The 24721-nt window shown below is 39.6% G+C and overlaps 1 protein-coding gene across 1 annotated transcript; it reads right to left on the bottom strand.

Moving 5' to 3' along the window:
• Positions 1-3705: 3705 nt before the first annotated feature.
• On the bottom strand, positions 3706-19634 carry LOC135462545 (multiple epidermal growth factor-like domains protein 10). Its single transcript, XM_064739771.1, has 15 exons — positions 19589-19634; positions 18312-18500; positions 16858-17064; positions 16332-16469; positions 15658-15795; positions 14877-15011; positions 13737-13874; positions 13379-13516; positions 12899-13036; positions 11181-11318; positions 10504-10551; positions 9313-9450; positions 8635-8682; positions 6932-7119; positions 3706-4801 (listed from the first exon to the last, which is right to left on the bottom strand). The coding sequence occupies exons 1-15, from the start codon at positions 19632-19634 to the stop codon at positions 4754-4756; spliced, it is 1875 nt and encodes a 624-aa protein (XP_064595841.1). The 3' UTR covers positions 3706-4753.
• Positions 19635-24721: the final 5087 nt, after the last annotated feature.

Consider the following 24721-nt stretch of genomic DNA (forward strand, 5'->3'; position numbering starts at 1 on the left):
GGATTTGATCCCATGTCTCCTGACTTCAAGGCAGACGTGGTTTGGGAAAGGAAACATGTAATTGGCCTGATGTTATTATAATGTGATGGAGGGCGAAGGTGGACCACGTGAAGATTCAATATACGTAGAAACACCTAATGGCCCCTCGTTGTAGTATGACTGAAAAATTGTCAAGTAAAACTGCCAGAAAGCCATACAACAGCAGGCACTTCTAGTCCTTATTTAATCCACTCCTCGGTTTTTGGAACTGCATCTATGAAAACCGTAAATGCCACAGAGTTGTGTATACCCTTATCTCTGTAAGAACCTTTTTTATACACAGCATTTACCTGTCAACGTGGCCCACTTTTGCCACCATGTTTTTGCGTACAATTCGGATAAATCGTTTAAGCATCTTCTCAAGAACGACTAGTTTAATTAAGCCAAAATTTGATATACCAACTGCACAGTGACAGTGACCAACAAGTTTCAGAAAACGCGGCGTATATCTGAAAAAGTGCAAATGCCCTCTATTGTGCATAACTCTAACATGACATTTACTTTCTATAATTTAACTGCAGAGAGTAGCGTCCCTTGCTTAGTTTGAATCCTTGATCATAATTCTTGATATGTTTACCTATTCTGTATAGATTTGCAATAATTTATTGTATATGTGAAAATTTGTCGGCGTTCTGGCAGAATACTTGTGGCATTTTGCTAGTACCGGACACTTCTCAAGAGCAAATGTGTGTAGGATAAATGTTTATTGTTCTTGACCAGAAAGTCATGCTGCACACATTTTCTTGCTGGTCACATGAGGTGGTGACACGCTTTTACGATCGAGGCGCCACAGATGATGACTAGTTTGTATGTTTTCTTGTACAGGGATTTGTTTACATTGGGTACTAGGGCATTACATGCCGACATAACGTAACATACCATACCGGTGATTTTGTGACTAGTATTCAATGGAATTTCGTTCACTTCACCCGTGGTAGTATTGAGAGTTCCGTACTCAGTGACAAGTAGGTACAGGTGATCGTTTCTCTATGACTGGATTAAGAGTAATATTAACATCTGTAATGTGTTATGGTAAATGGATGGTGAGTATGAGCGGCCATCACCTGTCTGGTGAGTTATCCCAAAAACATAAACAATGGAAGCTCCTAACAATCATACCCAGTAGCCGAGCCTGTAAAATCATACCCTGTAGCCGTGCCTGTAAAATAATACCTAGCAGATAAGCCTGTAAAATCATACCCAGTAACCAAGCCTGTAAAATCATATCCTGCAGCCGAGCCTGTAAAATCATACCCAGTAACCAAGCCTGTAAAATAATACCCTGTAGCCGAGCCTGTAAAATAATACCCTGTAGCCGAGCCTGTAAAATCATACCCAATAGTCACTGTAATTTTTGGTTAGGGCATATAATCGCTAAGTACTACGATTGTAGAAATGACAACCTTACTTCTGTCACGTACACACATTCGACGACTACATTGTTATTATCCAAACCCAGATAAATAGACATATTGTGTCAGAAATAAAACGTGTATGTGTACATGTGATCAGTATCATTGGTCTGGTTACGCTTCAACCCTTTCATCAACAACACCATGTAGTAGGCACAGCCTAGCGTGACGCAATAGTGTAACTTAAAAGGTTCATGATAAAAACAATGATGCCATTTTAAAATTTAAATCTGCATTTGTGAGATATGTTTTACGCGTATTGTCCACCAATGGACGGATATTTTGGGGAAATAACAAAAGTTTTGCGGTAAAACATTATTCCCGCAACTTCTCCCCCTGTGTACTACATCCGCACACAGAGTTAGTTAGAAAACTATCCTTATATGTATTGTGATACAAATACACAGTGACGACAATGGACAATTTTTACCCCTGATGCCACCTTGAGTGGATACAGTGCTGACTATGATGAGAACGGATTCGTCGTGTTCTCCGGTGTTGTACAGAGGGAAGCAAATCTAGTATCCCATAAGACTACTGCGTCCTTTACCCCTATGAATAACAATATCAGTTATTTCAGTAGGTACCAATAATTCAATAATCATTTTTGTTTTATGAGTTAGTGTATTCAACCGAAAATCATGCACCTCTACATGTGCATGTACCTCTGAATGGCACTGGAACGCCGTGAAATGATCTCTGTGGCTTATATATCAAAATTGATATGTCCTAACTCATATGACGTTTTCAGCACGACGACTACATGCTATTATTTGATATGGCCATGTCCCTGTGTTCCTGTACCAGTCTGAACATGCACTTCTTCTGGCCTTTGAACCTGCTCGTATAAAATAAAAACGCCCTTCGTAAGGTACCTGATAAACTCCCTGACTCAGGGCCGCAGTTGAAGCAGTCAGACAGTAGAGAGTACGTTGAGAAGAGGTGACGTCCATGAATTGCAATACACCTGCATGGATCGATTGAAGCGTTGTGTAGAGCGTTTACCGAAGCATCTGTCATTTCGAGGTTTTCCACTGGGCTAATGTATTTAGATACGTGACAAGGGTTGAGTACACGCCATTTCAAACAATGTCACTTTCGCATTTCAGACGGCCGAAATGTCGTGATAACTCCCATTACACGGGAGTTGGGTGCTAATTTTCACTCAACAGCCTATGTTTTAACCTAGCTTATCACATTACTTATCTGTTTCATTGAAATTCTGCATTGGAAATCGTGTCCCAATTCGCAGATACTTAACGTAAACACAATGGAGAAACAGAAAATGCCAAATAGAAAGTGTTACTTCGAAATGCTGTCATTTTATTGGCAGTGAAAAGCAGCTGCAAACTCAAACTTCAAAGGCCACTCTCAGTGATGGTGTGCTAACTTGACCACAAATGCTCTGCTGTGGCGAGTGTAGCTGCGCGCATCCTTAAGTGCGAATGTCATGTATTTGCAATTGAAGATAGCCTCGTTTTCTGTTCTACGCTTTATCAGTTTCATTGGTAGATAAATCCGGAGTGCCCAATGTAAACCACTGACATTTAAATTACTACATAGTTGCCATATAAATGGATTTACTTTTCATTTCATTGATTCTTTAACACGATGTTGAATAATGTGTTTTTTAGTGAAAGGATCCACATTGCGCGGAGAATACCGTCAATTTTTGGCAAGTTACCGATGCACCTCTTCACGTGCGATGTGCTTATAAACAGCGGCACAAGCGTATGGGCCTCTCACTGTCATCCACTCACAAGGAATATTGAATGATACTGTTTACGAGCGAATAAAAAATAGCAGAGGCTGTTGAAATCCACCACACTTCCCCAGGTACAGTATGAAAGAAAAATCAGCAAAATAGCGGACGAAGAAACGGGATCTGGATGATATCAGCCGTCAAAGAGATTTTGTCATCCAGTAACTCAAAATTGATGTAACAAAACAGCCTAGGAAGGGATTCCAAAATAGTAATAATTTCACAGAGGGAAACACCCGCTTTCAGTCATGTGAAATTTGCTCTGGCGTCTGCGGACGGTTCGCTACACCGATTTACGGGAAAGACCCAAAAGTACTGGGCACAGTTCTTCAAAAGTTTGTAAACATTTAATTAAACTGTAGACAAATTAGTTTTGTATTAGAGCAAGACTTTTTTGTTAAGATTTCAGCCTGGCTCCAGTTTTGAGGCTAGTCAGAAAGCAGAACAAACGATTTCTGGTTATGCTTTATTTATTAGATAAAGAATATCCGTAGTAAAGCGTTCTTTTATAACTTCATGTAAATATATTTATACATATTTATATACAGATTAGCAGGTACAAGATAGCATAAGATGTAAAGGCGCATTTCACAATCTAGTTACCACACTGACAAAACATTAAATTTCACACAATAAAACTGAGTGACAAACAATTTCATCACCTCTGTATGTTCCGCACATATACGAACAACACTGACTGACTGCCAAACGGTCACTGTTTAAACAGTTAGGCAGCACTGTCTCTTGAAATTTGTACAGCATACCGTTTTACAAATCTGTCGTAATTTTTTTACCTGGCGTAACTTCCATGACAACGTTTACTACACCATTGTATACATCACTATGGTAAATGCGCTTGACGCACAGTTTCGTCAGCTTTGGAAAACGCACTCATGGATGTAAAGCCCAATTTGCATGGCCACGTGTTTCTTACCTGTATAAAATGGAAGGAAATGCAACTCCGAATATTGAAGCCGTGATATCCAATTATATTTTGGCAACTGATACATGATTTCTGGATTGTGGCACAACCAGGGTAGTTGAAATATAGAACGATAATAAGACTTCTTTACTTTATGTTGCATTTATGTTACCGTCTTTATATTTTCTACAAAACTGACCTGCAAAAGTGCTGTCTTCACTGTACGTTGTCATGGAAATTATGCTAAGCGTAGTTTGCCAAAACTTCGTAAGACAGATCGTAGGACGAGTTCATTTTCTTACGTGGTTAAAGCTATGCATATGTTTTCTTGAGAATGAAAAAAAAAATGGCTGACAAACGAAATAGTCAAACATATATATAAGTGTGCAGAAACCCGAGATAAAAACTTTCGTATCTCAATAATATATTTCCGTAAGATATATACTCTGGTTAATCAAATATTTTCGAGCAAACATTTCTCAGGGATGGCTTGTTCGCAGGAAACTCTAATTATGTTAGAATTTCATCACCTTGGCTGGCTTTCCCCAAATTACTAAATGTACACTTTAGTGCAGACCCTAGGCGCCGGTTCAGATCAGTCATAAAATCCGAATGATCCTAATTCATATTTTCGTAGATCTCTGAGCTTCTTTCTCCTCGTGGCACCTGGAGAAAAAAGATAAATCTTATAAATCTATGACACATGAGGATAACTTAATCTTGACATCTTTAATTTCTGTGAAAAACCAGATTTGTACAATTCCCAGACGAATGCTAACGTCACACTTGTCTATCCTACACTCAAGGTTACATTTGTCTATCCTACACAGACGTTACATTTGTCTATCCTACACTCAAGGTTACATTTGTCTATCCTACACAGACGTTACATTTGTCTATCCTACACTCAAGGTTACATTTGTCTATCCTACACAGACGTTACATTTGTCTATCCTACACTCAAGGTTACATTTGTCTATCCTATACAGACGTTACATTTGACTGTCCTTCACTCACGTTGCATTTGTCTATCCTACACAGACGTTACATTTGTCTATCCTACACAGACGTTACAATTGTCTATCCTACACAGACGTTACATTTGTCTATCCTACACTCACTTTACATTTGTCTATCCTACACTCACTTTACATTTGTCCATCCTACACTCACTTTACATTTGTCGATCCTTCACTCACGTTACATTTGACTATCCTACACAGACGTTACATTTGTCCATCCTACACAGACGTTACATTTGTCTATCCTACGGTCACGTTACATTTGTCTATCCTACACTCACGTCACACTTGTCTATCCTACGGTCACGTTACATTTGTCTATCCTACACTCACGTCACACTTGTCTATCCTAAACTCACTTTACATTTGTCACTCATTCACTCACGTCACATTTGTCTAACCTACGCTCACGTTGCCCTTGTCTATCCTAAACTCACGTTACATTTGTCTATCCTACACTCACATTACATTTGTCTATCCTACACTCACATTACATTGGTCTATCCTACACTCACGTTACACTTGTCTATTATACGCTCACGTTACACTTGTCTATACTACGCTAAGGTTACATTTGTCTATCCTTCACTCACGTTACATTTGTCTATCGTACGCTCACGTTACACTTGTTTATTCTACGCTCACGTTACATTTGTCTATCCTACGCTCACTTTACATTTGTCTATCCTTCACTCACGTCGCATTTGTCTAACCTACGCTCACGTACATTTGTCTATCCTAAATTCACGTTACATTTGTCTATCCTACACTCACATTATATTTGTCTATCCTACACTCACATTACAATCGTCTATCCTACACTTACGTTGCACTTGTCTATCGTACGCTGACGTTACACTTTTGTCTATCCTACGCTCACGTTACATTTGTCTATCCTAAACTCATGTTACATTTGTCTAACCTACGCTCACGTTACACTTGTTTATTCTACGCTCACTTTACATTTGTCTATCCCACATTCACGTTACACTTGTCTGTCGAACGCTTACGTTACACTTGTCTACCCGACACTCACGTTACATTTGTCTAACTTACGCTCACGTTACATTTGTCTATCTTACGCTCACGTTACACTTGTCTATTGTACGCTCACGTTTCTATCTTATACTTACACTGCATTTGTTTAACAACACGCAGACGTTACATTTGTCTATCCCACGCTGAGGTCACATTTGTCTATCTTACGCTCAAATCGCCTTTGTATATCCTACACTCAAAATACATGTGTGTACCATCTCCACATTTGTCTAATCTACGCTCCGATAACATTTACTTTCTTTACACGCATATAGCATGTGGTGTTCCTAACACTCACATAACATTTGTTGTTCCTGAGAAAATTAGTGTTCCTTATACTCACATTACATTTGTTGCTCTTTACACTCACACAACATGTGTTGCTCTTTACACTCACATAACATTTACTGTTCCTTACACTAACATAACATTCGTTGCTCCTTATACTCACAAAACATTTGTTGCTCCTTACACTCACATAATATGTGCTGCTCCTTTCACTCACACAACAGTTGTTGTTGCTTACACTCAGATAGCATTTCATGTTAATCACACTCACGTGACATTTATTGGTCCTTAAATGTTCACGAGGATAGTATTTTCTGATAATCACACTTACATAACAGTTGCCGTTCCTTACACTTACAGAACATTTGTTGTCTCCCGATAATGAGATCATTATTTGTGTATGTTCAACATACATATGCGTGAGCTGAACGTTAAGATTCAGACTTACCTGGGCGGAATCATAATGTGACTTGATCTCTTGTTGAAATCTTATGTACCAGCGCCGTCCCTTGACAGTGGAGATAACAGCATAGATCATCAGCACGAGGGAAATCCCCGCCAGCACACACACTCCCGCCAGAAGACCAGTGGATGAAGCTTTGTTTGATTCAGGCCTCCCTTTGATACCAGCCGTCTCTAGAATGAAAAAAAAAAACAATACAAGGCTTTTGATTGGTCATTCCGCTACAGATAAACCACTGCATTCGCCAAAAAGGCAAATAATACAGCCTGACGACCCGGTTTTGTCTGTTATACTGACAGATACAAATTTTAGACATGTAACAATGGTAACGCTTATGTACCTTAATTATACAAAAGTAATATACAAGACTGCGGGGCTTTTGAGGTGGGAAATATGCCGGTCTGTTCTGCATGAAAAAAGAAGGAAAAGTATTTGTTGTGTGAAAGGCAACGACAATTTTTTATTTATCTCTATACCTGTTGTTGTATTTAAGCCTTATATATCTATAGGGGCCTCCGTGGCTCAGTTGCTTAGCGCGCTAACGCAGCGTGATAACCCAGAGTCCTCTCACCAATGCGGTCACTGTGACTTCAAGTCCAGCTCATGGTGGCTTCCTCTCCGGAAGGGGAAGGCTTTCCAGCAACCTGCGGAAGGTTGTGGGTTTCCCTTTGGCTATGACCGGTTTCCTCCCACCATATTGTTGGCCGCCGTCGCATAAGTGAAATATTCTTGAGTACGGCATAAAACGCCAATCAAATAAATAAATAAATAAATCTGTATCTATACGTGTTGTTGTATTTAAGCCTTCAATCTTTATACTTGTTATTGTATTTAAGTCATCTATCTTTATACTTGCTGTTGTATTTCCTCTGACAGAACACATCAGAAAGCACGAAATACAAGTCTCTACAGTATGGTCTGAAGTTTTAAGGAAATAGGAATAATAAGCACTGCTTAACTCCATTATACACCATTTATTACACATGTTTAGAGAAACTAGGCATTACGAAAAATAAAACAACCACACGAATCAACGGCACCAGTGACTAAAAGTGGAAACAAATAAAAGAGCCACAAACTGGTTAGCAGTGCGGAGAGACCCAAGATAAAAGCTACAGTAAATCCATTATACATTTCCCTAAGATAACTGTTCAGATTATTCAAGAGTTTTCAAAAAAAATTACTCTGTACTGGCTTCTCCTCAAAAGAAAACTGTTTTTATAACTTTATTCCCTCTAAAGGCTTTCCCCAAATTATTTCAATGTATATTACAGTGTAGATCAGAATACTTCTGATCCTAGTTCATATTTCCGTCGTTCTCGGGATGCGAATTAAATGTTTTACAGTGCATATTCGCGTAATGACAGTATGAGAGATCATTATTTCGATACCGTCGTCATGTTACCTTTGTTTTGGGGGGATTTGGCCCAAATTAGTGACATTTTATTCGTCCTGAAGTAGATTTGCACTGTAAAGCAGGTATTGTAGAATTTAGGATAAAAAACGTTTGTTGCCTGTATTTAACTGTAAAGTTACAGTCAAGTATTAAAGTGGAACACATATCACTAAGTTATTTTGCTGTAAAATTAGTCAAGTTTCAAAGTATAACACATAGTACTAAGTTATTTTGCAAATGTAAAATTACATTTAAGTTTTAAAGTGTAATTCATATTACTAAGTAAACGTACCGTTTTTATTCGGCTCTGGGGTATGAACATTTAGTGCGGATCCTGAAACTATAAAGTTAAAAACGATTATTGATTGATTTATCGACTTATTTGATTCGTGTTTTACGCTGTAATCACGAATAATTCGCATAAAATGGCTGACATCATTACGATGGGAGGAAACTAGGCACTGCCGTCAGGAATCCCATCCCCAGATCAGTGACAAACCGTCTCACGCACGATCGGAGAGAAAGCCAGCATAAACTGGGCATGAACACAACAATCCCAACGGTAACAGGCCCCTGGGCTGTCGTGCTGCGCCGGAACGTTAACCACTAGGCCACGAAGGCCATAAAAGTGATTGAAGGATAAAGGATATGAAGATAAGAAAACAAGGTGATGGATTGTGATTGACTGCGGTTTCCCATTCACCACCTTGTAACATATCCTACTCGGAATTGAGCATACTTACAATGTAATGGCATCCACAATTATACTTTGTCCAACTTTTATATCTTTGTGCTTAACTTGGATAGACAATTTGGTCATTGTCAGAATCCAGGTCAGTGCTCCGTTTTTTTCGCTAGGCCACATTCGTAGTCATATTAAAAAGAAAAACAGATAAGAACAACACTTTTTACATGTAATGTACGTTTATATCCACCCAGCTACATTCATAGACATGACAGAGAACCTCACCTTCTTGACAATTATCTCCCTTGTATCCAGCAGCGCAGCCACCATCGTCACATGTTCCGTTGATGCGGTTACACGAGATGGCGTGCTTACAGTGACATATATACGAACATTGCTCTCCGAACCGGCCAGTCGTACATTCTGGTGTTAACAAGATTTTCAGACATTCACACGAATAATTCTACCAAATGATGCACATGTTTCGGTCATAACTCGCAGTATTTCTGGATCGTCAAGGTTAAAGATGTCAATAAGTAAATTCTTCTTGACTTGTCTTTGTCAGGTAGGACACAGGCAAACTTTGATAGGTTGGTACCATGCTGGGCCTTTCCTTGTAGTGCCAATTGAACAGCTTGATACAGCTCAGTAAAAGTGTGGTACAGCTCAACTACAGCGTGGTACAGCTCAATATAACCGATTATTATTTTTTTGCAGTATTAAACTATCATGTAGCAATCTGACACTGAACTGTTCAACCTAGGATAATAGAAATATATTTAGCAATTGATTTGTTTCAAGTCTACCTTTTCACTTTTATGACTGGGTGAAAAAGAATGGTTATGTTCTCTGTGTTACATGAACACATGTGTTACTACCTAAGAAACTGACTGGTAGTGTACAGGTTGGGGGTTGGGGTGTGTTCATTGCAGTACCACTGCGTTCAGAACCAAATGGCAGCAATTGGTATGGCTGTATTGGCTGTATGGAGTTTTTATGACACTTTTTTTTATAACTTTATTGCCGCTAAAGGCTTTCCCCAAATTATTTCAATGTATATTACAGTGTAGATCAGAATACTTCTGATCCTAGTTCATATTTCCGTCGTTCTCGGGATGCGAATTAAATGTTTCACAGTGCATATCCGCGTAATGACAGTATGAGAGATCATTATTTTGGCACAGTCGTCACGTTACCTTTGTTTTGGCGAGATTTGGCCCAAATTAGTGACCTTTTATTCGTCCTGAAGTAGATTTGCACTGTAAAGCATGTATTGTAGAATTTAGGATAAATAACGTTTGTTGCCTGTATTTAACTGTAAAGTTACAGTCAAGTATTAAAGTGGAACACATATCACTAAGTTATTTTGCTGTAAAATTAGTCAAGTTTCAAAGTATAACACATAGTACTAAGTTATTTTGCTGTAAAATTCCAGTAAAGTTTTAAAGTGTAATTCATATTACTAAGTACACGTACCGTTTTTATTCGGCTCTGGGGTATGAACGTTTGGTGTGGATCCTGAAACTGTAAAGTTAAAAATGATTATTGATTGATTTATCGATTTATCTGATTCGTGTTTTACACTGTAATCACGAATAATTCACTTATACAATGGCTGACATCATTACGATGGGAGGAAACTGGGAACTGCCGTCAGGAATCCCATCCCCAGATCAGTGACAAACCGTCTCAGGCACGATCGGAGAGGAAGCCAGCATAAACTGGGCATGAGCTCACAACAATCCCAACGGTAACAGGCCCCTGGGCTGTCGTGCTGCGCCGAAACGTTAACCACTAGGCCACGGAGGCCATAAAAGTGATTGAAGGATAAAGGATATGAAGATAAGAAAACAAGGTGATGGACTGTGATTCATTGCGGTTTCTCATTCACCGCCTTGTAACATATCCTACTCCGAATTGAGCGTACTTACAATGTAATGATACCCACAATTACATTTTGCCCAACTTTTATATCTTTGTAATTAACTTGGATAGACACTTTGGTCATTGTCAGAATCCAGGTCAGTGCTCCCTATTTTTCGCTAGGCCACATTCGTAGTCATATTAAAAAGAAAAACAGATAAGAACAACACTTTTTACATGTACGTTTATATCCACCCAGCTACATTCATAGACATGAAAGAGAACCTCACCTTCTTGACAATTATCTCCCTTGTATCCAGCAGCGCAGCCACCATCGTCACATGTTCCGTTGATGTGGTTACACGAGATGGCGTGCTTACAGTGACATATATACGAACATTGCTCTCCAAACCGGCCAGTCGTACATTCTGGTGTAAACAAGATTTTTAGACATTCACACGAATAATTCTACCAAATGATGCACATATTTCGGTCATAACTCAGTTCAGTAAAAGTGTGGTACAGCTCAACTACAGCGTGGTACAGCTCAATATAACCGATTATTATTTTTTGCAGTATTAAACTATCATGTAGCAATCTGACACTGAACTGTTCAACCTAGGATAATAGAAATATATTTAGCAATTGATTTGTTTCAAGTCTACCTTTTCACTTTTATGACTGGGTGAAAAAGAATGGTTATGTTCTCTGTGTTACATGAACACATGTGTTACTACCTAAGAAACTGACTGGTAGTGTACAGGTTGGGGGTTGGGGTGTGTTCATTGCAGTACCACTGCGTTCAGAACCAAATGGCAGCAATTGGTATGGTTGTTAACAGAGTTTAATGGCGTAACATGTCCAATAGAGCCTTGTTCAGAAAATTTGACACGTTCCTTTTCATACCAATATCATTTCTTGTTAACATAGGTGAAAACAGTTTCCTAAGTGTCATACTCCCGCCTCTCCCTCCTCCCCTCCCCCCATCTGCCTATTCTCCTCTGTGACTGACACGACATACATATATTATTATTACCGTATAGAGTGGTTCTTGGTTTCCATTGGTTAATAAACGCTCATACAATATTCCAGAAAACATGATGTACCACAATAACGTGCGAAAGCAAAGCAAAGTTACACTCTGAAAGTAATATTCCAAGTTCACAAGGCAATAGTTTACGACCTCGAGTTAAAATCCAACGATTACGTGCGTTTATTCTTTTACACTTATCTCTCCTTGTGTGGTATCTGACGTCGGCTTCTTTGCATATATGAAGGTCAGAAAAAAAATCAAGGTATCCTAGCTCACTGCCTAATGTTCAAAAGTCCTCACTAACACTCACCGACTTCTATCACAAGATGATCCTTGGTCTCCTGCTTCAAAGACCAATCCTGTCCACATCAAATGTGACTTACCTTTATCACACCATGACCCTTAGTATAACACTTAACAACCCAGTGTGTCACAATCCACATCAAATGTGACTTACCTTTATCACACGATGACCCTTGGTATAACACTTAACAACCCAGTGTGTCACAATCCACATCAAATGTGACTTACCTTTATCACACCATGACCCTTGATATCCCGCTTAACAACCCAATGTGTCACTGTCCACATCAAATGTGACTTACCTTTATCACACGATAACCCTTGATATCCCGTTTAACAACCCAATGTGTCACTGTCCACATCAAATGTGACTTACCTTTATCACACGATGACCCTTGATATCCCGCTTAACAACCCAATGTGTCACTGTCCACATCAAATGTGACTTACCTTTATCACACGATGACCCTTGATATCCCGCTTAACAACCCAGTGTGTCTCAATCCACATCAAATGTGACCTACCTCTATCACATCATGACCCTTGATATCCCGCTTAACAATCCAATGTGTCACTGTCCACATCAAATGTGACCTACCTTTATCACACGATGACCCTTAGTATAACACTTAACAACCCAGTGTGTCCCAATGCTCATCAAATGTGACCTACCTCTATCACAAGATGGCCATTGGTACCCCGCTTCACATCCCTGTGTGCCACATCGCCCGTTCACCTTGTTACAGGAAGCCGGGTTCTTACAGTGACAAACTCTTTCACAGTTCCTCCCGTAACTTCCGGTCTCGCATTCTAAAGCATTCAAAAGAACACGATTTTCTTGTATAAGGTCGGACTAAAGTAAGGTTAAAGACATATTCACCAACTTACAGACTGTGGAGGGCTTCCTTCGGGCACTGCTTTCCGTCAACCATAATGTGGGCTGCCATTGTACAAGTGAAATATTTTTAAGTATACGCCGTAAAATATACATCAAATAAATCAATCAATAATTAACCCATAATAACTCTCCGAGAGTCGTTACGACAAATTATAAGATGAGCGGGTTAAGTTATTGTAACAGTTGATTGATAATGTTCTCACAAACACTGCCTCGATATCGATTTGATTTGCTTCAACCAATCCATAAGATACCTTCTTGGCAGCTGTCTCCTTTATATCCATTAGTGCATCCCTGTGTGTCACATGTTCCGTTGGCATGGTTACATGAGGCTCTGTTTTTACAATGACATCTGTTCTGACATTTTTCTCCGAACCATCCAGATGAACATTCTAGTATAAAGAAAGACAACGAAAACTTAGACAGTAAATATCTGGACCAAACATGCGCAATGTCTCATAAATCTATGGGTAATAAATATAACGATCATTCTTCCGCATTGTCCGGTGTTTGTCAGAACCATTGTGAGCCATGACAATACAGGTATCGTTCTCTAAAGTCCAGTGTGTGAACGACCACTTTTGCCCGTCACCGCCACCCCTCCCGACGTACCTATGTTACAATATGATCCCTTGTACCCTGCTTCACAGCCCAGTGCATCACATCTTCCGTCCACTTTGTTACACGAGGTCAGGTTTTTGCAGTGACAAACTCCTGCGCAGTTCCTCCCATATTTTCCGATCTCGCAATCTTGAACAGCAAAAGAAAAATGAGGTCTTCATACTAGCAGTAATAAACCAATAGCCCTTTCTTTAAAATACTGGCATATACTTGTAGACAATATGTGAAACAGGGTTACAAAATCTCAGATGATATCTTATGTTTACAATTGGCTATTGAACAGATTGTGACCGAGATGTAAAAGACCCTCGATGTTCAATCGCTATGAGGTGCGAGTACAAACCCCATAGTTGTTAGAGAGTCCAGGGTCAATCCTGGGTCGAGTCACACCTTAAAAAAGAAATCTTAAAAAGAGGAAGTTGTAACTTGCTCCCTTGGCGTTCAGCATGAAGGGGAAAGAGCAACGACTTGTTGACCCGTATCAGTATAATGGCTCGGCCGAAGCGGCTTACTTGCCTTCGGTAAGGCGTCTCAGTGAAACAGCACTAGATAAAAGAGCGGTGGAAATCCGTCCTGCAATAAGGAGGCACAATACATACACTATTAGGATTCCCTCGTTGTCATATGAGTGAAAAATTGTTAAGTACGACGTTAAACCCCAAGCACTCACTCAAACCCTATTTTTGCCTGGACGGAAGTTTGCTCACTCCCTCCCTTTCACTGTTCTTGGAGCCCCAAGGGAGCCTTATGAGTCCCTTTACGAATTCTTCCTGCCCCCAGTGTGTATCCTGCGCTGATATGCGTGTCGCACAGACCAAACGAGTGGGACATCGCCCTTTTCCCATTTCCTGTATGGTCTCGTTAGCACAGGTGTAAAACAGCGTTGTGGTGAATTGTAACGAATGATCTAATTTTCTGGACATATTTTCAGCACACCTCCGCCTAGTATAATGTACGGGGTTAGTATTCCTCACGGTTCTGTCCAAGGTGTAGTACAACATAGATGTAGAACATGAAAGGGTACGCTTAAACATTTCAATTCTCGGAAAAGGTACAGCCAGCAAATTTTCAGTTTCAGATCTGAGCTGTGGCACTAGTTTACCCTCTCGAAGGTGAATTAAATCTCTGTACCTTGCTGACAATTGTATCCCTTGAATCCCGCTTGGCAATCCCCCGCACACTGTCCAGTCTCCTTGTCACAATTGTTGACCGGGTAACAGTGACACTTTCCTTCACAGCCTTCTCCAAACTCTCCATAACTGCAGGCTAGAAAAAAGTCATGGAAAGTTATATAAAAAAAGACAATTTCATGGGATTAAAACAACGTTAAAGCCTCTTTTTTTCATTTTCCAGTGAGAATAATACAGTTCTCTTAATGTTCAAGGGCCCAAGGGACACTACCAAGTTGACATCTCTCATTTGCGTCGAAGTGTTGTATATTTAAATATAGTTTGTCTGTGTAGTTTGACATCGTCTGCGACAGCGAATGTCTACCCGTTTTCGTGACAACATGTGGTAAATAATTTGTCAGTGTCTACTGAGCTGTCATGGAAAAACTGGTTTAGTAACCAGAGAGTGTACTGGTTCTGTATCCAGAGAGTGTCCTATTTCTTTCTTTTTTTTTTCTTTTTTTTTCAGTATTTTTTTTTATCTTATTTATACTAGGAAAAAGCTGGGGAAAATTCTAGTTCATCTCTTCTGTCTGGGTGGGACTGACCGCTGTCAGCTGTTCGTCAGTTCTGTTCCGGTCAGGAGCTTGAGTGAAGTTGTCAGAGAGGACGATGGTCAGCCGGACGGGAGCGTTTGGGGTTCGCAGATTTAGGGACAGTGCTGTGAGGTCAAACGTTAACATTCTTCTAAATGGGAAACTAATGATGGACTATGACCATATAACAATGTAGAAATAGTCTACCTCGCTGACAGTTGTCTCCCTTGAACCCGGCAGCACAGCCCTGGTCGTCACAAGTGCCGTCCACTTTGTCACACGATGTAACCTTTTTACAGTGACAGATACTCTGACATTGTTGACCAAATCTACCAGCTGAACATTCTGAGAATGGAAAAAGCAAGAAATATAAAGAAAGAAAAAGCAAAACATTCAACAACAGTGAAAAAAAAGGTATTTGTCTGTACCATAGGCTCCGAAAACAGAACATTTATGTTCCAGAAGATTCTGATTCCGCGCCAAGAAGCAATCTTCCTTATCCCACAACTGCAATATCGACCACGTTTCAAAATGAAAAATGAAAAATGTACCCTTGTCACGCTGAGTTAATATTGCGTATGAAAACAAATAGAAGAGATGATATTTTGACAATTTAATTAATTATCTAATTCTCTAATTTTTCATTTTATATGATGGTGGTCATCATCGTGGTTGGGAAACGGTCTGGAGTAGGCTTCATCTCCACGACCATCCGCTGGCTGCTGTCAGACCTTCCAACATAGGACATGTGAGTAAGCCAGCATGCACAGGGACCGCATTGGTGAGAGGCCCCAAGGCCATTGTGCTGTGCTAGCACGCTAATCTCTTGACCACGAAGGCACCTGATATTTATTTTGAAAAAAAAAAATTAATACCAATACCTGAATAACAGTCGGTTCCGTTGCGTCCATCCGGGCATCCGCGCCGGCACGCCCCTGTTACCCCGTTACACGACTCGTAGTTATACCGACAGTTACACAGACGATCACACTCGCTTCCGAACCAGTATTCTCCACATCCTGTTTTATCAAAATGACCATTGTGATCTATTTAAGTGACTCAGTCACAGAAAATTACAAAAGGTCAAATAAAGTGATAATACATATGAAATCACCCCAGTCATGAACATTTCAGCCACTTATCTCCCTTATCGAACTGAGGCAAGGCAATACAATTATTGACCTCTGCTATACATGCACACATTTTCAAATGACAAAAATAAATTGGGATTTGAAAGCATCCTTCTGTCAACCTACAACAGATGAAGAGCTCGGAATTTGAAGATTAATCAGATGCGGCACAGGCTACCACTCAACTCTGCAGAGCTTTCTTAGAAAGTCTCAAAGACACAGTGTAACTGTATGTCGATCGACCAGGTTTAATTTCAAATAATTGAGTATTACTCACTGTATACTTCCATTTCGCGGATGGCAAGGCTCGTGGTCTTGGGGACGAGCAGTTTGATGTAAGGACCAGACAAAGGCTGTGTACAGTTGATGACGTACTGTGATTTTCCTATAGCCGTGTTATCTCTGTAGCACAGTTTGGAGTTAATGAAATCAGACGACTCGCTAACGTAGATCTTGAAACCGGATAGGTCATTTAGGTCTCTAGCTGCAAAACGATCAAATTTAAAGAGCTTATACCAGAGATTTTTGGCAAAAAAGGCGGGTGTAAAAAAGATATTCAGCTCTCTATTTCGCGCGTCTGTTGCATTAACCATCGATCACAATGAAAGTTGTTGAGCAACTTTCCCACAAAATGCCCCAAGAGCGTAGTGAAAGCTTCTAGTTGCTCTATTCACAAGTGCTCTGATAAAAGCTTCCACTCCAGCTAATAACACTGTTCTGTCCTGCCCATATATTTTTTGAAAAGACATTCCACTTGACTACACCAGACGAAGCTGAAATCTACTATTAGCGAAAGCTCTTGATATTTAGCTAGTCTCTACCGCTTTTGAGTACCTTTATGTAGACTAATACAGCGACACTCAAATTCGGGTTGTACAAAGGCTGATGCTGTGTGAGCAAACAAGACAGTGGTTGTTGAATTACTGCGCAGTAATGAGTATGGCGAGTTTTTTTTTTTCACTGAGACGCTAGCGCCCATGCATGACGAGTCCTTATGACTCACTGCCACTACACTCAAAAAATTATTCAAGATTTTAACAGGAAGTCTTGTCTGAGCGTTGCCAGAATGTATTCTGCTATTGCAGCAGATTGTTCTGTTAAATAAAACAGACATATTCTGATAATTCAGCATTAAAGAATCTCCCGTGAGAAGGTCTCTCTGCAACCTGCGGATGGTCGTAGGTTTTCCTCTGGGTCTGCCCGGTTTCCTCACACCATAAAGATGGCTGCCGTAATACAAGTGGAATATTCTTGAGTATGGCATAAAAACACCAATCAAATAAATAGTTTCTAACAGATTCATTTTTTCTTAGTGTATACATTAGTGTTTGTGTGCGCTGGACAAGGTATGACGTTTCTTGGCTCAGTTTTATACATATATATACTGACACTCAAGAATGGTTTCCTACATGATACACACAGAAAGGACAAAACGGCTGTCAGGGTTAAAATTTCATACCCAGAGAGAATTTTATATCCCTTTATACCCTTTTCAACACCTGAATAACGATTTTGTTATTGTATATATATATATATATATATATATATATATATATATATATATATATATATATATATATATATATATATATATATATATCCAACTATATATATCCACCAGTATATATATATATATATATATATATATATATATATATATATATATATATATATATATAGATAGATGGATATATATAAAGGCTACATGATGTAAAATGTAAGCGCACATACCTCCATTGTATATCTTGATGGTTTGAATGGGATATCTCGAGCTCGTTGCTCTTACTGTCACGGACGGGTTAGCCTCGATTGCAGAACGAAATACAGAGGATAGATTCCCGTCAAAGGCCAGGTTGTCACTGTTAGACGCTGATAATTCACTACTTGAGTCCACTTTTGTTGCTTTGTACACAATATTTTCTGTAGAAGATAAAACTAGTTATAGAGTAAACACCCAAAACACGAAAAAGGGAGGTGTGGAACTAAGGCATCTGGCCCAATATATTTTGTGGTTAGACATACTAAAATAATGAGGGGCCTCCGTGGCTCAGTCGGTTAGCGCGCTAGGGCAGGGTAATAACCCAGGAGCCTCTTACCAATGCGGTCGCTGTGAGTTCAGGTCCAGCTTATGCTGTCTTCCCCTCCGGCCGTAAGTGGGAAGGTCTTCCAGCAGCCTGCGGATGGTCGTGGGTTTCCCCCGGTCTGTGCCCGGTTTTCACCCACCATAATGCTGGCCGCCGTCGTATAAGTGAAATATTCTTGACTACGGCGTAAAACACCAATAAAAAAAAAATACTAAAATAATGTACTTCTTTTTTTCCTTTGATTGGTGTTTTACGCCGCTCTCAAGAGTATTTCGTTTATACGCCTGCGGTGAGAGAAAACCGGAGTTTAGTGCAGGTGTAACCAACAACCGTCCGAAAGTTGATATGAAAATAAAGAAATTGAACTCTGTCCAGGAAAAGAGTGTGATTAAAATAATAATTTAGAATGTTTCCAACCGATTAAAATAGTTTTAAAAGATCAGATTCTGTGGTGATCTGTAGTGCCCCAGACGGTGTAAGTGACATACATATTTCTTTCGTGAAATGGTTCATTCAGCCAATACATTCATAGGTCTATACGTATATGCATTTAGAACGATGATATCAAGCGTTTTATGCGAGATAAGTGGTAAAACATAATGTGACGTCACTGGTCTGAATACGGTCAGACAAGGCCATCGTAGATTCCAAAGTTTCAAATGCATTTTTCATACAAACAATTGCAAAAAAAAAATCAAACTATTTTTGTCGCCAATCTTTAATGGGCTTTCATCTGACATACAGTTCAAGTTGGTGTTTGCCTGTGAATACGCCATGCAGAACTCGGGGATTCAAATCACACTACAAGCCAGTGTACAGGCTTTTTCATAGTTTACGTGAGATGAGCAGTGGACCTGAACCAAGCACACCATTACCTTCCAAACAGTGTATCTGATATCTTCTTGAGGTCTATGTAGCAGATACCTACTCGCCTTTCTGACACGTGGGTCCACTCCACCCCGGCCGACATCCCAGATCCCCACAACCCATCACATGCTCAGGCAGACAGACATCAGAGGAGGTTCCACACCGACATGTTAACAGGCAAGGGGGCGTGTGGGTGTTACATTGACCTAGGGATAGATTGATTGGTTAATTGATTGATTGAGTGATTGGTTGACTGGCTGATTGCAAACGATAGCATTCCTTGTTACCTTTTATTCTGCAGGTCACTTCACTGTACTACGGGTGGTATTCAATGCATGCACACGTGCTATATACGCAAAGGACCCTATTAAATTGGTTAAAGCCGCGTGTTGGTCAGTAACAACACTGTAAAAACTACTTGTGTGCCAATACTGCGCAGTATATTGGGCATGGCGAAAATGCACCCCCACATATTTCTATGAAATAGCAATTTAATTTGACACATCAACAATAACTTCTGCTGAAGTCGCTCACAATTTGTCTAACAGTGGTATACCTATCATGTGCAAATTTGCATGCAATTGAGTAGGACACATGCAATGAGGTTTCACACCGAACCTTGGGCAGGGAATTTCTTAATCTCTTCCCCACCCCGTCCACTGTTCACGAATTCTTGTTCACAAAAATCGGTCGACGACACTCTCTTGACAACGAATAGAAGATTGCTGTATTTAAATCAGGATATCGAAATTTTCTCCTGTAGGTAAATGGAAAGAACGGATGTGACGTAATTGTAATAGGCGACTGGCATTATGGTCTTTAGGGTCAATTTCAGAATTTAAGTATTTAATTCCAGTTTAAGAGTTTTAAAAATAAAAAAAGAGTTTTCAGCAGTCTATCTAGGAGTAAAAATAAATATCTATATCAGTTTAAGTTCTTATTTATATATTTATTTGATTAGTGTTTTATGCCGTACTCAAGAATATTGCTTCCATAAGCTAACTTTATGGTTGGGCTGTCAAATTTATCTTGTCACCTTTATGGTGGGGAAATTCCGGCATTGACCTAAAAGGTGAAGTAATCGACAGCCTGGTGTCAGTGTATAGCAATTATGAATAGACCAACGCTATGTCTTACTGTGTTGTTGGCCTGTCGTTCCTGTCAGACATCACAAATAAATCGGTCTGCATGGCTACCTGACTACCACAATGAGAAGCGAAGTTGCATTACCCACAAAATGATAAAAAATTTTAATAGCTCGTTATTTCGTATCTCTTTTTTTGATAAAGTTTTTGTTTGCTTTTATCTGACAATTCCTCAGATGTTTCCTGAAAGGTTAAACTGGATGAAAACAAATTTAGAGGACGCCATATGTATTTAAGGAGAAAATGATAAAAAAAAAGAAGAAATAAATACTTCGTCACTGTCTAAAGCAAAACAATGATAATGTGCTTGAATGATTATTAGAACTTGTTTATAACATTTCGCTTTATCCGGGCACAAAGCCGGTTAGGTACATAACGGATAATATTTATTTATTTATTTATTTGATTGGTGATGTACGGTGTACTCAAGAATATTTCACGTATACGACGGTGGCCAACGTTAGGGTGGAAGGAAACCGGACAGAGCCCGGCGGAACCCACGACCACGGCTGGACTTGAACTCACAGCGACCGCATTGGTTAAGTAAGTAAGTAACTGTAGATAACACGGAAATTCTTCGTAATGATAACAGATCAACTGTGAATCACCATATTTATTTGATGAAGGGTTTAAAGACAAAGAAAAAATAACATAAAATATTTTCAGATATTTTGACTTTTAAACACTGTTCAAGAGAATAGTTTGATTTCTTTTTATAGAATTTTTTTACCGGACTAAAATGCAAGCAAAACATAGGATTCTAAGGTGATCTTTTGGCACCTAGAGGGTGTCAATGTCGTCACAGCAGTATCTTTGACTGGAAATGGTTCTTTTCAAGGTCCATTTGTTCAATGCATTTTAAGCCCTTAATGGAGATGCATTTTGAATTATGAAATATAGCAATGTATATGTGTCAAGTGGCAAAAAGCCAAAGTAACCTCACTGGTCCCATTATGGTTAGAAAACGCCATAGTAGAATTCAAAGTTTTGAATGAATTTTACTAGGTCGAAACATACTCTAGATAAATAAATCAAACAATTTTTCTGGAGCAATATTTAATTTTCTTTCAACTGACATGTACTTCATGCTGGTGTGTTTGCCTTTAACATTGTCAAAGCGGAGCTTACGAATCAGCGCTAACAGCAATATTTGTTTTACACAAGAAGCATCACGACCAAGATATTAAAGACTGTTCTTTTCTTAAAACAAAATGTAGAAAAAGTGGAAAATAAGGCATATTTCATGCTGCAGTTCTCTTTCAGTCAGTTAGCAGATATGAATTTTAGACAGTTTTAGTCAACGTCAAGCAGAGCAACACTGTATACATGTCTGAATATAAAGTCGTGTCGCGTAGGAACGTAAATGTATTATATTAGCAAAAGTGATATTGAGATATTTCCTATTACCTATGTATAATTCATAAAAAGCAATCTAAATCTGTCAAGTTTAAATCCCTTCATAGCGAGGCGGTGTAATATACGGGGAGATAAACGTACCAGCCGGTGCGCATACGCAAGTGTACATGCTTTACCTCACTGCCACCACTGGCAAGTTTTGTATAGAAATTTGGAACAACGCCGAGGTAACTGGAGTCGCGGTGATTTGGCAGGAAGTGATGTCAGAAAATACAAAATCTGTGTCTCATCTTTAAATTATATTATTATATGAAGCAGAATCATTTTCTTTATCACATACATGCAAACATAATCAGAGAGACACCCGAGACATTTTTATTGATGAATGCTGATTAAATAGTTCCGCACGAGGACACAAGGGGAAGTCTGAACAAGCCTACGTTCAAAGGTCAAGCGTGGCTAGTAGTGGCGGTAATGTAAAGCGAACATAGTAGTATACTGAACTGTTGTTTATGGTGAACAAGGAAGTTCGGATGACCAGATCAGATACTATACCATAGCAGCCCCTTCGCGCAAGAGACATATAACACGTCTACTTGCACTAACTTTCATGGATGCTCATCGAAAACTGAAACACATAGGGATGCAAAGGAACGGACAGTATATGTCATTGCGTATTATATGCTGGGACGCAAAGGGGTTTAGGAAATATCAATAAAACGTAAAAAATATTACGTACATCGACAAGCATGTAAGAAAGACACCAGCGAGAAACCTTGAAACTCACCAAATGATGAGAGAGTCTCGGGTCACTGTGCTGCACTAGCACACAAACCACTGGGGCGCTGATGCCTGTTCACAAGGATAATGTACATGTTTTGGCGTTTTATTCACGTGATGGTGGTTTAACGCCGTACACAGGGATTTTTCAATTTTTAAAAATGGGGCGGGGGGTCATTTTTATGGGAGGATAGTGAGAATTATGGTGCCGTTTAGTGGCTGTGAAATGCTACTCAATGAATGGTTAGACTGCGCAAAGGGCCACACGGACGTCAACCGCGAGAATGTTAAAACAATTTACTCGCTAGTCACCGTCAATATACAAAACTCCACCTCCTAAATACCGCAGCATCGGAGTATAAACCATGCTTCCTCACGTTCCGAACCAGCATTCCAATGAGCTGGACTGAAGTGTTGTCGCTGGTATTTTTAATACGGTTTTATGCTCATATAGTTATAACGTGTGATGATAATAATAATGCAGGCATGTAACATACCCCTTTCTGTTCACACACATCTACAAATCTACAAGACCTTTTATATAATTTTCCCAGGTTTTTTGGGGTTAGTTCAGCTGACGGATATTCCCCCGGTGGAACACACGTTGCATACATCTGTATTTACATCTACAGATATAGAAAGGGCAAATATTGAATCATACTCAGACAGGAAAGGCAGAAAGACTACCGAGCTATTTTACTCACCTGAAACATTCGATGAAATCATGATAAAAGTAAAGATCAACGTCCTTAAAAAGAATATATTCGCCATGTTTTGACACTGTGAGAATATGGTGGTATTACGACAGCACAGAATCAATCAGCAATGTGAGATGCAATGATGCGCCCAGGCGTTATACCAGCCTAATATCTTTCAGGGTGAAGTAAGAAACAGGAAGTTAGCCAGCTGCAATTGAGCTAGTGTATTCACTATACAAGTACCCTCGACTATTATTAATTAAAGAATAGGGACAAGGAGAAAAACATGAACATAGTGGACTGAGGGTTGGCGGGGACAGTGTTGAACGTGTGCTAGCTGAATATGTAATACTATCTATTTATTCTATCCCTCAGCGGTATATTTGTTCAAATCTTTCTCCTTCTATGTACAAAAATGTTTTATATTTTTTAAGGCGGCGGGGTATAAAATACGTTTGTCCATTAATGGTCGGCTCTACTCCCCCCCCCCCCCCCACACACACACAAAGAGACACTCTCCCTCGCCCCCCGAACATAAACATATTTCCTCCCCCTTAGACAGTCTAAATGGTCTTCTCTGGCCGTACGTGGGAAGGTCTGCAAGCAACCAGTGGATACACCACCCACCACCCACCACCATGATGCTGGTTGAAATCGCACACATGCCTTTAACTCTTTTCACAAAAAATGTAAAGAAACACATGCAAGTATATTTACGCATAGTTTTAAGTGGTCTTTTTAGTGATGCTTTCTGGTCTGCCAGCAACCTGTGAATTGTTATATGTTTTTATATGGTATATCCGGTCTCCGTCCAAGTTACGCGGCGGTTTAAACACCAATTATAAGAAGTAAATAAAAACTTTCAAATTACAAGCATGAATCACTAAAACAAGTTGCCATGCCTTCGAAGTTTTAAGCTCATACCAGTGAACAACTCGATAATTTTAAACCTTGCGAAGTCCTCTCTACAGAGTATAGGATATGGCTGTTACAAGATAGAATTCCATAATACCATGCCTTGTTTTACCAATTTCCTAACTCACAATATTATGGTCCACTTCTCCACGTTATTTTTGGCTTTGAGAATTCAAATTCCCAGTTCGACACCGGTGGAAATTTTTTTTTTTTTTGATTAGTGTTTTACGCCGTGCTCAAGAATATTTCACTTATACGACGGCGGCCAGCATTGTGGTGGGTGGAGACCGGGTAAA

This window comes from Liolophura sinensis, chromosome 2, assembly GCF_032854445.1.
Source record: "Liolophura sinensis isolate JHLJ2023 chromosome 2, CUHK_Ljap_v2, whole genome shotgun sequence".
NCBI classification, from domain to species: domain Eukaryota; kingdom Metazoa; phylum Mollusca; class Polyplacophora; order Chitonida; family Chitonidae; genus Liolophura; species Liolophura sinensis.